Source organism: Phoca vitulina, unplaced genomic scaffold (assembly GCF_004348235.1).
Source record: "Phoca vitulina isolate PV1807 unplaced genomic scaffold, GSC_HSeal_1.0 scaffold20, whole genome shotgun sequence".
Lineage (NCBI taxonomy): Eukaryota > Metazoa > Chordata > Mammalia > Carnivora > Phocidae > Phoca > Phoca vitulina.
In genome coordinates, this window is record NW_022589723.1 from 36,774,584 (window position 1) to 36,790,034 (window position 15,451).

Genomic DNA, 15,451 nt, shown 5'->3' on the forward strand with positions numbered 1-15,451 from the left:
TGGCATTGGATGGCCAGCCCGCTGAGAGCACAGGGCAGAAGGGACCAGGGACACTGGGCAGCTCGGGGGTTGGGGGGGGCTCCGGGGGCACCTTGGTGACGCCGCAGGTGTGGCTGGTTGATCCCCTGTGGAGACAGTAAAGATTAAGAGGATCATAAGCTGCGTCCAGCACTGCCCTGGGAGAAGTCTCCTAGAGCCAGAGCCGCTGTGGTGAGGGGAAGTTGGGGCAGCTCTGAGTTCAGACAGACAGACAGACGGGAGGCAGGAGGACAAAGAGGAGAGACTTGGGAGGGAGTGAGGGAGACCACCAGGGCCAGGGAGGGGAGAAGTAGGAACAGGAGACAGGGGCACCAAGAGAGGGACAGAGGTCAAAAGAGGGAGGCCAAGGCTGGGCCCACTCAGAGCGCCTCCCTCAGGAAGGCAGGTGCAGGCTGCCCTGGGACCCACTAGCGCTGGGCCCACTGCCCGAGCATGAGCTCCAACATGGCTGCAGCTGGGCCGGCCACTGTGGCTGCCCCCAGGAAGGAGTCCCCGGGCAGGTGGGGCCTGGGAGAGGAGCCCGCAGGTAGGGCTTTCCTGGAGGTGGGGTCTGGGCCCTCGGGGAGTGCAGTGTGCACCAGAGGGTCGCAGGGACCGTGAAAGGAGCTCCAAGGGCTGTGCGCAAGAGTGAGGGAACAGGCGGGCAAACCCAGAACCCTCGGAACATGGGGGTGGGCAGAGCCAGGATGGGACAGGAAAGGAGAGAGAAGCAGCCTTCGGGTGTGGCCGCGGAGCCCCCCAGGGGTGGGGTCCCGGAGGCTTCTGTGGGAGGACAGAGCCTGAAGCCACCGGCAGAGAGGGAACGGGGGCGGGCTGGTGGAGGCCGGCGCTAGCCCGGGGAGGGGCGCGGGGTGGGGTGTCTGCACCAGAGGGGCTGGCGCTTTAACTGTGGGCGGGGCCGGGGATGGCGGGGAGGGCTCGCTGAGCCGGTGGGAGGGAGGGGTGCGACCCAGCCGGGCCCCTGCCCCCCTCAGGCGCGGGCCCCTCGCTGCAGTGTCGCGTGTGCGGGGACAGCAGCAGCGGGAAGCACTATGGCATCTACGCCTGCAACGGCTGCAGCGGCTTCTTCAAGAGGAGCGTGCGGCGGAGGCTCATCTACCGGTGAGGGGGGCCCGCCTGGGACGGCCCTGCCCCTCCCGCCCCTGCGGGACCCTGGGCGGGGTGTGTGGGGGGAGGACGTTCTCAGGGGCGGAGGGACTGGGCCAAGCATGTCGCAAACCCACGGCCGAGGGCCTGGGTGGTGGGGCACTGACACCCTGGGCGCCCTCGGCCTGCAGGTGCCAGGTGGGGGCGGGGATGTGCCCGGTGGACAAGGCCCACAGGAACCAGTGCCAGGCCTGCCGCCTGAAGAAGTGCCTGCAGGAGGGCATGAACCAGGACGGTGAGTCGGGGCCCATCCCAGAGACGAGTGACGGAAGAGATGGGGGCCCAGGCCCGGGGGGTGTCCTGACCCTTCCTGCCTCCGCAGCTGTGCAGAATGAGCGCCAGCCGCGGAGCTCGGCCCAGCTGCGGCTGGCCAGCGTGGAGTCAGACCCGGAGCCCCGGCTGGAGCCCCTGGGGGCCCCCCTGGCCGCGGCGGGGCCCAGCCCACGGGGCCCCACGCCTGTTTCTGCAGCCAGAGCCCTGGGGCCTGGGGCCCTCACGCCGCCGGGGCACCACCACTTCATGGCCAGCCTTATAACAGCCGAAACATGTGCTAAGCTGGAGCCAGAGGATGGTAAGTGGGAGGCCGGCTGGGGCCCTGAGCAGCCCCTGCCCCGGCCCCAGACTGGGAGCTGATGTCCCCACCTCCTCCTCCAACAGCCGACGAGAATATTGATGTCACCAGCGATGATCCCGAGTTTCCCTCATCCCCATACTCCTCCTCATCGCCCTGCGGCCTGGACAGCATCCATGAGACATCAGCTCGCCTTCTCTTTATGGCTGTCAAGTGGGCCAAGAACCTGCCGGTGTTCTCCAACCTGCCCTTCCGCGATCAGGTGTGTGTGTCGGGGGATGCACTTAAGTCAGCTGCGTTGGGAGCGCATACAGCCCCTCGCAGGTGATGACTGGGGGTGCCCGAAGCTCGGCGATGGTGACGGTTGGGATGCATGTGTCTCTGAGTCAGTGTTGGTCAGGGATCCATGTCTCAGGGATGTGACCACTGGGGGCGCTTGCATCTCTGGGCAGAGGTGATAGTGGGCTGTGCACCTCGGGGATGATGGTGGCTAGGGCCACTCAGGGATTTGAGTGCCTATGGTCCCCTGGGTCTTTCCTCCTCCTGGACAAAACCTCAGGTCCCACAGTCCCTCTGTATGTGACAGGGCTGTCTGCACACCCTGAATAGTGCAAGTGGGAGACTCTGGGCTCTCTAGGAGCACAGACGCCTCTGACTTCAGGGTTCGAGTTTCCGCCTAACCTCTTCACCTGTAGGACTTCCCTCTGAGCTTCTCAAGGGCAAGCAGACCTGTCACGATAAACCCAGGAAGAGAGGCACACTGAGGGTCTGAGCACTTGGCCAGTGGTTTGGATGGAGCAGCTCAGAGGTCAGGCCGAGTCTGCTGAGCACACTCAACTTGGGACGCTTGTGGGGACTGTCCCTGAGGCTGCCCAACTTCCATGGCTCTAGGCTTTCCTAAATGTTCCAGTTGAGGCTCTGGAGGGAATGCATAGAGCATCTTGGAGCCTAGGCAGCTGGGCCAGATCATACCAAATCCCAGAGCCCTGGGCCTCTGGCTCAATGTCAGGCAGAGGTCAGGAGATGGTCTGGGCATCCAGGGCCAACCCTTCCTTTCCTAGGGCCCCGGAGAAGGTGGCAGAGGTTCAGGCTGAGCCAGAGATGCTGGATCTCCGCCATCATGCTCGCTCCTTCTTTGAGTACAGGTGATCCTGCTGGAGGAGGCATGGAGTGAACTCTTCCTCCTCGGGGCCATACAGTGGTCTCTGCCTCTGGACACCTGCCCACTGCTGGCTGCGCCCGAGGCCCCCGCTGCCGGCAGCTCCCAGGGCCGATTGGCACTGGCCAGTGCAGAGAGCCGCATCCTGCAGGAAACAATCTCACGGTTCCGAGCATTGGCAGTGGACCCCACAGAGTTCGCCTGCATGAAGGCCCTGGTCCTCTTCAAACCAGGTAACTGAGTCTTTGCCCAAGCCTTACGGAAGTGTGGTTGGGGTTAAAGAATGGGAATTCCAGTGATTTCCTCTGCCTCTCCCTCTGCCTCCACCACCCCACAGAGACCTGGGGGTGTGCAGGCTTCTTTCCTGGGGAGCAGGAGGAGTGAGGTGCAGGGCTGGGTTCACTCCGCCTGAGGGCCCTGGCTGACTGTGGCGGGGGCAGGCAGGGCGGGCTGGGAGAAGAGCTCACTGCCGATGCTTCTCTCCAGAAACTCGGGGCCTGAAGGATCCTGAGCACGTGGAGGCCTTGCAGGACCAGTCCCAAGTGATGCTGAGCCAGCACAGCAAGGCGCACCACCCTAGCCAGCCTGTGAGGTGACCTGAGCACCTGCCTCCCTGCCCATCTGTCCCTTCACCTCTTTACCCTCCCCCTCCCCCCCACCACTTTGACACCATCCCTGGTGTCACTCATTAGATGGCCCAAAGGTCTGATTCAACCAGCACGAATCCAGCATCTCCTGTGTGCCAGGTCCCAGGGGTGGGGACCAAAATGAGCAGAAGACAAAGTTGTTGCCTTCCCAGGATGCCCAGCGCAGTGGCCCCACTACAGATGAGAACCACCCCCATCAGATAGTGAGGGGTTCGGATACCTCTATCTCTCGCTACGCATCCAAGTAGACAGCTAGGGCAGGAGCCTGGTTTGGAAGGTGTAACAGATCGCTGCCAGCAGAAGGTAGGAGATTAAGCTAGAACAGCGTTCTGCGGCCAGCCAGTCCAGGACTTTGAATGCTGGCCGAAGGCCATATGGGATTTGGTAGGCAGAGGGGAGCCACTGCAGGCTTTTGAGCAGGAGGGCGTTGTACACAGAGCTAGAGTGAGTCCAGAGTACATGACCGGGGAGGGAAGCACGCACTGCCATCCTCCAGCGGAGTCCCTGGTGTCCTGCTCTCTGGGAGTGGTTGTAGGGAGAGGACAGTTGCAGGGGCCTCCAGGAGTCAGAATGCGTCCGACTTGGTACATGGATGGATGTAAGGAGCAAGAGAAGAGGTGCTATTTGGGAGAAGCGGGAGTCAAGAAATAAAAAGGAGAGTCAGGAGGAAGAGGTAGTTTTGAGGGACCATGACCAGGTCTGTTGGAGCTCCAGGGAACATCCCGTAGGGATGCACTTGGCTAAGCCATATGCATGGATGAGAGCCCTGCTGTGGCTGGGTTTGGGGGCAGTAGCTACTCAGAGGCTGCGAGCGTGGCTGGTGGTGACCCACTAAGTTTAATTTCAGATCCACTAGGGGACGAATACCTCCAGTTTGAAAAACAATTTCTCTACTTGACTTTCTAGTTACTTCTTCCTGAAACTCCCTAGCTCAGAAAAACAAGAGAGGAAGGAACAAGCATAAGACGCGCAACTTCTCTGTCCCACCCACTTGGCACTTGCAAGAGAAAGAAAGCCCTTGGGTTGAAACAAATAAGTCCTGCAGATAACTGGGAGATGAGGGAAGGCCTCCCACAGACCTCCACGGTGGGAGTTGAGCGTGGAGCTGCCCCACTTTGAAGTGGCCTCCTTGATGTTGGGCAGTGACCTCTGTTGATCCCTCCCATCTGTCTTTTGGGGCTTCACCATCTACCTTCTCTGCACTGGGGATCCTTGCCTTGGCAGATGGTTTGTTTGATTGATTGATGGATTGATTGATCGATTTGTTCATTCATTCATTCATTCAGTAGGCTGCACACCCAGCGTGGAGTGCAAGGTGGGGCTTTAACTCACGACCTTGAGATTAAGACCTGAGCTGAGATCAAGAGTCGGATGCTTAACTGACTGAGCCCTTTTTAAAAAAAAATTTTTTTAATGGTTCTTATTTAAAACTGCAGTTTCTTTTCTTAGGATGAGTATCTCTTTTGCACACAAAAATTATGCTTCAACTTCAGAACACCTTCACTAATGGCTATTCTATCATCCTACTGGACTTACAGAGGGGCATTTATATTCTTATTCAAATATACATAGTATTAATCATCTCATAATTATAATAATCATATATATGATTAACACATTCTATATAGCATTAATATAAATAACTTCTCACTTTACAATCTTTGCACATAATAAACAATATTTATTCACTATTTTTATCCCAGTGCCCCCCATGACTCATGCTCAGAAGCTGGTAATAAAACTAATGGTGTCCTCTCTCCTGTTCAGGTTTGGGAAATTGCTCCTGCTTCTCCCATCTTTGAGGTTTATCACTTCCGAAAGAGTTGAGCTCCTCTTCTTCCGCAAGACCATAGGGAATACTCCAATGGAGAAGCTCCTTTGTGATATGTTCAAAAACTGAGGGAGGAGGAAGTAAATGGGTCCAACTACTTTAGGAAACAGCCTACTGAAGGCACTCACTTGCCTGCCCTGTGACCCAGCAATCCCACCTGTAGGTATGTGTCCCAAGCAGAAATATCCACCAAAAATATTATGAAAATATTCACAGCAGCTTTATTCATAATAGCCCCTGACAGTACATCGGCAGTAGGATGAATTAATAAATTATGGTATATTCATTTAATGGAAAACGGCAATCAAGAAGAATCAACTACCAACACGTGAGAACATGGATGAATTTCGCAGACATAAAAGTAGAACGAAAGAACTTTGCCAGGCACAGCTTCTGCTTATACAAAGTTCATGAACAGGCAAGACTAAATGGTGGTGGCGGAAGCTGGAATAGTGTTTACCCCTGGAGTAGGGAGGTGGGGTAGTTGGAAAGGGGCCCAGAGGAGCCCTCTGGTTACTAGAAATGTTCTTGATGTTGACCTAGGTGGTGGTTTCACAAATTCTCTCATTCATAAAAATTAATTGAGCCGCACACTTAAGATTTGTGCGCTTTACTGTATTATGTTAAATCTCAATAAAAAAGTGGACAAAAAATAAAACCAAGAAAACAAATGTGTTAAAGGCTCTCCATTGGGGGACACTGAAGAAATGAGCACAGGCTCTTGTGTTCCATCTGGTTTCCATGCCACGGCAGAGTCCAGGGGCAACACATTCAAGCCCAGCTTCAAAATCTCCCATAGGAGTGAAAACCCAGCCTCCCTCCAGATGGGGTCCCACCACCCCACAGGCGCTGTCGGTGTTTCTCTTCCTGCCCTTCCTCACCCCTCCATAAACAAAGGTGAGCACATCACACTCGACGCCAGGCGGCTACAGGCACTTTTTTAGAAGGGGAGTCTCTTTTACTTCTTAATTCCTTATGGAGAGATGCTCCGAAAAACCTCCTCCTTTGCAAAGACAGACCCAAAAGACCTAGGAAATGATAGTAATGCAAAAAGTGAACTTGTGTGGGCCACTTGATGATACACCAGGCAGTGAACTGAGTGCTGAATGGGCATTGATATTCAATCCTCAGATTAGCTCTGGGACAGGGACCAGTCATCCATCCCCAGTGATAAATGAAAAAACTGAGGCTTGGAGAGAACTTAAACCCTGGTGCAACTCTACTTAACTCCACTTAACTCTGGCACTGCCCCCCCACCCCCAGAGCTCCCCACCCCTGGAATGACTGAACGATTCTGTTGCCTTTCCTGTCCTCCAAGAAGAAATGCCTGAAGTCAAGAGGAGAAGGTCATGTGAGAAATCTGTAAAATCCTAGGGGTTTCTTGCTCTTTGGCCTGTGCATGAATTCTCCCAGCTCACAGAGATATCCTGCCTTGATGGAAGGAGGTGGTTCAGGACACTCTGCTCTGGAAATGATAATAGCTAGGCTGGTGCCCGAAGAGGAAAGAGTATGGCAAGTATTGCCCAGCTTGAGCCCTTTCCACTTGAGCACTTAAACTATTCTTGATCTTTATATATGGATATATAGATATAGAGTGGGGATGAGGGGTAGAGGAAGAGGGAGAGATTCCTAAGCAGGCTCCACACCCAGTGCAGAGTCTGATGCATGGCTCAATCCCACAACCCTGAGACCATGACTGGAGCCAAAATCAAGAGTCGGATCCCCAACTGACTGTGCCACCCAGATGCCCCATATTCTTGATCTTCTAAAAACACCAGACTTGCCTGTTATTCAAGCCATCTAATGTCTATAATGCCATTATACTATCCAGTTCCCTATCAAAAGTTTCATCCATAAGGTTTAAAGGCCTGCATATAAAAAGCCTGCGCAAAGGTACTGTAGCAAGAAAGAAGGATGAAATAGGACCAGATAGGCCCTGGACATCCACCCTACAGTCATGCATCTCAGAACATAGCTGCGCAGAGGTGGCCTGTTGAAGTTCATGGGCTAGTGTCTGGGATGTGTGAGCACAGCAATTCCACACCGGGAGAGATTGGGATCTCCAGGAGGAGGTCTTGGAGAAATAGAGGAGATATATAAACTGGATTAGCTGCTGTCAACCTGGCATCAATACTACCCCCTTCTAAGGTCTTGTCCTCACTGCAGAGATGCCAGGAACTACATTTCCCAGGATCCTCTTCCCCCTATGGCTAGCTAATGGAAGGCAGGTAAACGATGAAGTCATTCCTCTGGAGGCAGTTGCAGCCTGCTGTGTGGGAAGGTGATTTCAGGCTGCCTTCTTTCAAATTGCAGTAGCTTCCAGGCAAGCTCTTAACTTTGGATCTTTTGGCTGAGATCTGTGTTGGCTTTCTCGACCTTTTCTGTGGGAGCTTCTGTGACTTTTGTTTCTTCAGTTCTTCCAGTGTGTATTATTAAACCCCTAATTCCTGTATTATGTCCCTCTCACCTGAAATACACTGAGTGGCTCTTGTTTTCCTAATACAATACAGAGCTCAGTTGATCTCAGGATTTATTCAACATTTTGCTGTAAATTGGCCCCACTGAAATTCGAATGGATAACAGCTTTCATTGCATTTAGGGCCGTTGCTAGGAGAGGGGATACTGTGAAAGCTTTTCTGCCCTCAACGCCAGAAATGTCTTTGGTTATGAAGCACACAGAGACAGTCTCTGTGGACCTATCTGGGCCTTTCTTTTCAACTGCAGTTTTCAGATTTGTGAGACGGTTTTCCTCTTCCACCCTAAGGGACTATCTGATGGTAGGAAAGGCAGAGAAAGACCCAAAGACGCTAAGAAGCATTGGGAAGGTTTGTTGTAGATTTGGTTACCACAGGGGTACATTTTCAAAACGGTGTTTCCAGGTTTTACTTGGCCAATTAAAGAAACTTTAAGAAACAATTCACTATCCTTTTCATTTTGATGTAAATTTGATGCAAAAATGTAAACAATGCAAAAAGAAATGGGAAAATGATCTCAGGATTTTAAAAACTGAATAAATTTCCATTTCACCTTAGACCTAGTTTGGCATTTGGGAACCCCTGATCTCATTCAACCTGCTCGTCCAATATTTAAGCAAGGGCACCTTTTATTAGGTGCTGGGGATCTAAGAGTCAGGAAGATAAGCACATTTCTTGCCTTGGGAAGCTTATATCAAACAGTTATTTATTGACAGAGAGAGAGAGCAAGCACAAGCAGGGGGAGCGGCAGGCAGAGGGAGAGGAAGAAGGAGGCTCCTGAGAGCCGGCCATGGGGCTCCATCTCAGGACCCTGGGATCATGACCTGAGCCAGAGGCAAATGCTCAACCAAGTCACCCAGGCGCCCCTCAAAACAGTTTTTTGATGCCACAAATACTGGGCACTGTTGAGAACACGAGACATCTAATCCAGTTCAAGGGAGAAGAGGAAATTTCCAGTAAACTGCCTTTTACACTGAGACCTGAGAGTCCTTAGGAGTTACAGAGAAGTAAACCTGAGGAAGAGAACTCATCTCCAGATGGGAAAACTGACACCCAGAAAGGGCTCATGACTTTCCCAAAGTCACACAGCATAGTGGCAGAACAAAAATGACAACCTAGGCATGAATTCCTGGGCCTCTACTAGCAGATGTTGCTACTTCTTCATAGTCTTTTTGGTGAGGATCCTAACTGTAGACTTACCGTCTTCACTGTCCACCTAGCTCTAGGCTGATTAAAGGAAGTCTTAACAGCTAGCAGCTAGCATCTCTTACAGAAAAAGATTATCTCGAATCTCACCTTCACTTGAATTCAGCAGAGTTCCAATACTTACTGCTTCTGCACTTTGTTACTTTGGGTCTCAGTCCTTTCCTTATACAAAAATCAGCTTAACAAACAAAAATCACTGCTGTTTCTTGGAGTGGGACTGGAGTGAGTTGGGGTGGGAGCCAGGATGGTCAGAAAACAAACCACACATATTGCTGCTTCTGGAAGCTTTGTTCTTTAATGAGCCATGGAGTGATTTGTTCATCAAGCTGCTTTTGTGTAGCTATACAGTGCATATTCTGAGTGACATAAACTGCACTTTACACAGATGATGTCTTGCTCCTCCCGATCCAAAAAAAAAAAAAAAAACCAACCCAAAAGGAAATTACAAAGTGCCTGTTGATTGCATCAGGAATGTAATCAGTTCCGTGGGTGAGATAAATCATTCTTTTTATAGAATTATTCTGTTAAACAGTAAAATGATATATTTCACAGGATACGTCCTTTTACAATACATAGTCTTTTAAAAATTTACACTCAGCATACTTATAAATTACTTTAAATCCATTAAAATAATATAATACTAATCTGTAATCCACACCTTTCCCCTAGTAAATACAATTACTTGGTTCAAAAGGTGCAACTTTTATGTGATCTAAGAGGGCTGATAAATAGGTATATTAATTATAAATGAATAGCAAGGTGATAGGCCCGTTCGTGTGGCTTTTTTGAAGAACAGTTTTAACCAAGAGACCAACAAGACCCAATAGATCCATCTCCACAATCATCATTTTGCTGTTACCTTTTAACACCAAATCAAATGTGGGAGTGGTTCCAGAGAAAAGTGGTTAAAAGTATGTGAGGGGCACAGAAAGACTGAGGACTCCCTCAGATACCAAGGACTCTCACTACCAAGGCTAGCATGGTGCTACTGCGGGGCAGTGCTGGGGAACTGTCACAAAATTATGGAGAGGCATGATGCATTTGTCAACACAGAATGATGCATGCCCCATGCCTAGCTCCCCCACCAAGGGAGAAAAAAGAGGAGAGGAGGATGAGGAAAGCCATCTGGACTATATTTCTTTTTAAAATTAAAACTCTCTTAGCTTTGAACACATCCTGAGAATTTCTTCTCTAGTTTACCAAAGTGCTTGTGAAAGGTACACATTCGTTAGTTATAGTTAAAAAAAACAACAAAAAACAAAAGAAAAGGAAAACCATGGCCCACAGTCACTGAAGTGGACCTGCAGAACCTTGCTGGACCTCCTCTTTTCAGCATGCTTCTAGGACCCCCTCTCTTCTCTGTCTTTGACAGTAAAAACAAGCCTACTGTCAAGGAACACAGAAGTCTCCACCAACCTCCCAGCAGCAGGGTAAGAGCTGCAGCTGGTTTCCAAAGCATGAGAAGGTAGGGGCTCTGGTATCCCACCCCTGACTTCGGGTCCCTCTGTCTCTTCAAGGCCCATGCTGGAACTCTGTATCTCCCTTTGTATTTCCAGAAGCCTAGAGTGGCAAAGGAATTAAAATGGCAGGAAGTGCATTACAAACTAAGTATGTCACTTCCCTGATTCTTGCTGTTAAACAAATTTGCTTCACTTAATGATACACACTGTAACCTTAAAATTGTACTACTCTGCTTCTATTACATTTTCCATGATAAGGGATAGTTGGCTTTAATGTGGAGAAGTGAAAATCCAGGCTTTGTTTGGGGCTGGGAATGTGTGATATGAACAGAATTCCTCTGTATTTTGGAGTATGGGCTCCAAATGTGGGGCTGCCCATTGCTGCCACACAGGGTTTTTGTCTGTGGCATCTGAGGTCAAAGAAAAGCAAAGGAGAAGCAATGGGCGGCACAAATGCAACATATATGAAGGTTAAACATTTTCGTCCTAAGTGATTATAATACAGCATCACTTCGTGGTAACATAACTTTAACCACGGAGAGGATCAGTTAAGACCGATGGAAGAAGATACAGCACTTGGTTCTGACAGTTTTTAAGAGTTATGGCTTCATCTCTTTATCAGGCCAACAGTACTTGTTATCCTATGAGAAGAAAAGCTTTCTTTCCTTCAGAGGGAGGGTCCCACACTTGCTCTCCATTCTTACGATTGTGTGGATCTCTCCCCACCCGCCACCCTCCGTTCTGGCAGTTGGTTAAATGACTAGAAATCCACAAATCTAGCAACCAAAAAACAAGTATTTTTTATTTAATTTTATCCAAATTCAGGTTTCAGGTCCCTGAGAAATATAAAGTCTCTTAACATCCATTGCCTAGTTCCTATAAAGTGACCTATATGAGTTTTTTTTTTTTTCAACTGCCAAAAGCTTATTTTGCAAACAAACAAACAAAGAAAATCTGAAAAAATTTAGAAGAGAGAACATATGCCAAGATGTGTTCTCCAGGCTGTTCCTCGGGGCCAAAGGAAATTATCCAACAAGGGTCATCTTTTTTTCATACGGTATTTAACCAATGTTCTGGAGCAAGCAGAGAGTAGTAGTCAATGCCCAGCAGGACACTACTCCCCCAGGAATACTGAAACAGCCTGCGCAGCCCCGCCCGGGGCCCCGGGGCCCCAGAAGTCCCACTTGGACCCGACCACGCTGAGGGGTTGGGTTTTCCTCTAGGAGATTCTCCAAAGTTCCAATTTTTAAAAGGCTTTACATTTATTACTCCTCAGCATGAACAAGGTGGCAGATGTTTGCGGGATATAAAATCTAACACTTACTCAACCATCATCATTCTGGAGATTTAAAAAGATTCCCTTCCCTAGCTCATTTCTGAAACCAAACCAGGGAGAGGTAAGACTCCTGCTACGTTTAGCTGCCACTCAGAATGATGTTCTAAGCCTGACCTCTGGGGCTTGACAATAACCACCGAGGCAGTGACATGAGGTTCAGTGTTGTGTAACAGGAGAGAATCTGCCTTAACAAAAGTCTTAATATTTCTACAACTTCAAATGAAGAAGTATGAAAAGAAAGAATAACCAAAATTCGGGTTACAGATGGTAAAGGCTCTTTTTCAGAACAGTGCACGTGGTAGTTAGACAAGATGCATTTAGTGACTTTAAAAATAAACATTTTCACATACTTATCTCAAGAAAGAGTATCATGTTTCATTTTCCATATATTATAAATAGCAAAAACAGATTCTAATCCCACAAATGCTAAGAAGCTTAAAATGCTATTATAGCTCAGGTGTATGGAGACACCCAGTGGTGAAAAAGATGGTCTGATTTTTCCCTCAACCCAGGGACAGTGGCTCTCACCCCTATCCAATGGCCCCTGATCTGTGGGAAGAAATTCCACGAGGAGGAGGGAAGCATAAGGTTAAAAAGAAATATGCATACTATACATATATATTTACAGTAAACTTCAGTAACCAGAATATTAACAAAAATAGCTTCAAGTAGTCCTTGATTTATTTTTTCATCTATTTAATACTGATGGTCTGAAGAAAAGAAGATAATAGTTAGATGGTTATATTAAAAACCTTTTCATTTTTTTGGCAGCTTTCTGTTAACACTTATTCATGCAGTGTTGTGTATGAATGTTTTGGGAGAAGTGATTAGATGGTCACATTACTTGTCTGAGTTTGTGGTGGAAGATGAACAGGTTCATATGCGATCTTCAGTTTAATCTATACAAAGAGGAAAGCCTGGGTGGATTAGGATGAGACCCTCATGTTTAGGGATCACCATGTCTCTGAGACTTAAAAAGAAAATTAGAGGAACCTAATCCTAGGACCAGGAAGTATGAGAACAGCAGGGCAACTGAAACTTCAGCCCATGCAATATATTTGGCAGGAACTAACCAGGAATGAAACCAGCATTATTATGACACTGAACATCATCAAAAAATAAAACACATACTCTCTTCTTCATCATGTAACCAGATGTCTGAGACATGCTCTGATGGCTTCATGGAAACAATTACTTTTTTACTTTCCCCAGGATATAACATGGAGTATTTCTCAAAAATCTTAAAATAGAGGGCTTAGGCTTTTTGTTTACAAATCCTTGGAAAAAAATTATATTCTACCCCAGCTCCTAACTATCCCAAAATAAACCCAAAGGCTTTTGCTTTCACGGTTAAGAAAGATTTATATGTTTTCTTCAAATGTCAAAAATCAGTGGTTCCCTCAGGCCCACCATGTCCCCCCCGCCAGTTCAACACCCACCTCTGGGAAGGAAAAGAGGGTGGAGGAGAGGCAAGTAGGAAGACCGCCAACCTGACCCAAATGCGCCGGCCCCAGGCGGCTCCGCGTAGTGAACTGTCCAGGCAAACACAGCAGCCAAGGCACGGCCGGCACCATCCCCAGCAGTCTTCAGAGCAGCCTTTCTGCTTCTGCCGGAGGCCCAGGACATTAGCACCCAAGGCCTCGGGTGTATGCGTGGGCAAGAGGCAGGACCACAGTTAGGATGCACTACTGTGGACGAGGGGATGAGAAGAGGCCCTGAAGATGAGATGTGTTTACCACTCTGTAGCCATGAAGGGGTACCCAGCTGCCAGTTCAGACCATAAACTCATTGTTTCCAAAGAGAGCTAGCTGTTGGGTGGAGCTGGAGTCTGGGTCTGCAGTTTTCCTGCGGCCAGACACAACTGTCCCCTCTGGGGTCTCTTTGGTTTTCTGAGGTGAGTTTTTCACATTCTTTAATTTTTGTTTGCCCTTTTCAGGGTTGAAGGTTCCTCTGCTGATGAACTGAGGCCTATCTTCCAGGGATTTGGTCTGGCCCAATGGCCCTTCCATTCCCAGGGCCTCCCCAGCTGAGGCAGCTCGGTAGAATGGAGATTTAGAATAAATCTGAAATCGTTTTCTGGTCCCATGAGAAGATGCAGTGTTAGACGAACATAAAGGAGAGGCTGAAGAGTCCACCGAATCCAAGGAGTCTTGCTGCTTTTTTAGCTGCTTTCGTAGCTTGCTTGAAGGTTCAGGTTTGCCAGCCGCCTTCAGGGAGCTCAGGGCTAAGCTTCTCTCTAAAGCAAAAGGAGAGATCAAAGCTCTAAGTGACAATTTCCTCTAAAGCAAATCATCCCAAAAGAATAGGTTTCACCATTCCCATGTGATGGGTGGGCTGACGTCTGAACGGTCCAGGCTGACCTACTTTGTCCACAGTCATAACCTGAGAAGTTATCCATTTCTACACATATCATTTAAGAATCAACCCCAAGAAGTCTGGAGTTCGACTACCCATTAGGAGAGGTCTACAACTGTCACTATCATTTAAAATACTGCCAGGATATGTAGTAGTTCTAAGTCTCCCTGAGACATGCCAGGTAGTTAAATATCTCCTTTGGTATAAGCCCATCTCTCAGCAGGGCACAACTCCTACTAACCACCCTTAGAACATGGATCATGGGTCAGTAAGACAACATGTGTTGTGATTATTGGGTTTTCTCTGTGGTAAACAGAGGAGAAAACATTAAATTGACAAAAAAGACTCCATTACATTCAATGTTTGGTTTGATGAACAATACATAATGGAAGCTTCACAAAGATCAGTATATTTGAACTCTTTAGGACTTTGTCACCTTCTCACATAAGGTCAGGCATTCTTGAAAGGGATTTTGTCTTAGCTTGGGAATCCTTAATCCTCCCTTGCAAAACAAATCTGGAGTCTTTGATCTAATATGTTCATTTACCTGATTTCTCAGAGATGGCACCTTCAGACTCAATATTCAAATTTTCTGAGCTATCAGCAGTCCCAATGGAGGCCTCAGACTCAAGGGTTTCATCATCAGAAGCACGGGGTTCCAGTACAAGCATCTCAAACGTTAGCTCCTCCCTGTAAGATATAATCAAGAAATCCACTAGCGTTTGATAAGAAGAGGAAGGAAGACAACAGGAAAAAAAGACCTATGATGAAAGAAATTTAAGTAGCAAAACAGTCACATTTCCTACTGTTCCCATCCAAGGTGGTCATGAAGACTGGTCAGCCACAGTAATGATGAAGGCTACAAACACAAAGCCTGGGACCTATAATAGAGCAAAGAGCGAGGTGGGAAAAGATGCTGCAGCTGTAAGGTATTTTGGTAAAATGAACTCTGGGCTGATAACCAGGGGATCAGGGTTCTAAACTCACTCTAAACTCATACATAATGCACTGGGAAAGTACTTTCCTCTCCCTGGACCTCAGCTTCCTCATCCACAAAACAAAGAGATGACATGAGATAATCTCTAAGATTCCTTCCAGCTCTTTAACTATCTTCCATGAACTGGCATTAACTGGCTACAGATGATATCCTTTACCTTAACCACAGAGAGACCTCTGATGAAGTAAAACGTCACTGATCTTTTTGTCCTTTGCCTCTTATGCCACCTC

General features: G+C 48.6%; 2 protein-coding genes across 7 annotated transcripts in view; one reads left to right on the forward strand and one right to left on the reverse strand.

Annotated features, from left to right (window-relative positions):
- The first annotated feature begins 483 nt into the window (after positions 1-483).
- Positions 484-6,596, forward strand: NR2E3 (nuclear receptor subfamily 2 group E member 3). Its single transcript, XM_032417600.1, has 8 exons — positions 484-565; positions 966-1,140; positions 1,317-1,420; positions 1,508-1,756; positions 1,843-2,018; positions 2,902-3,148; positions 3,402-3,507; positions 5,330-6,596. The coding sequence occupies exons 1-8, from the start codon at positions 484-486 to the stop codon at positions 5,460-5,462; spliced, it is 1,272 nt and encodes a 423-aa protein (XP_032273491.1). The 3' UTR covers positions 5,463-6,596.
- A 2,870-nt stretch (positions 6,597-9,466) lies between these two features.
- MYO9A (myosin IXA) overlaps positions 9,467-15,451 on the reverse strand; it is a 276,224-nt gene continuing 270,239 nt past the window's right edge. For all 6 annotated transcript variants that reach the window (XM_032417536.1, XM_032417538.1, XM_032417537.1 and 3 more), the window contains 2 exons: positions 14,772-14,914; positions 9,467-14,105 (listed from right to left, as the gene is read on the reverse strand). In XM_032417536.1, the coding sequence (XP_032273427.1) occupies positions 13,642-14,105; positions 14,772-14,914 (607 nt within the window). In that variant the 3' untranslated portion in view covers positions 9,467-13,641. The remainder of the gene's footprint in view (positions 14,106-14,771; positions 14,915-15,451) is intronic.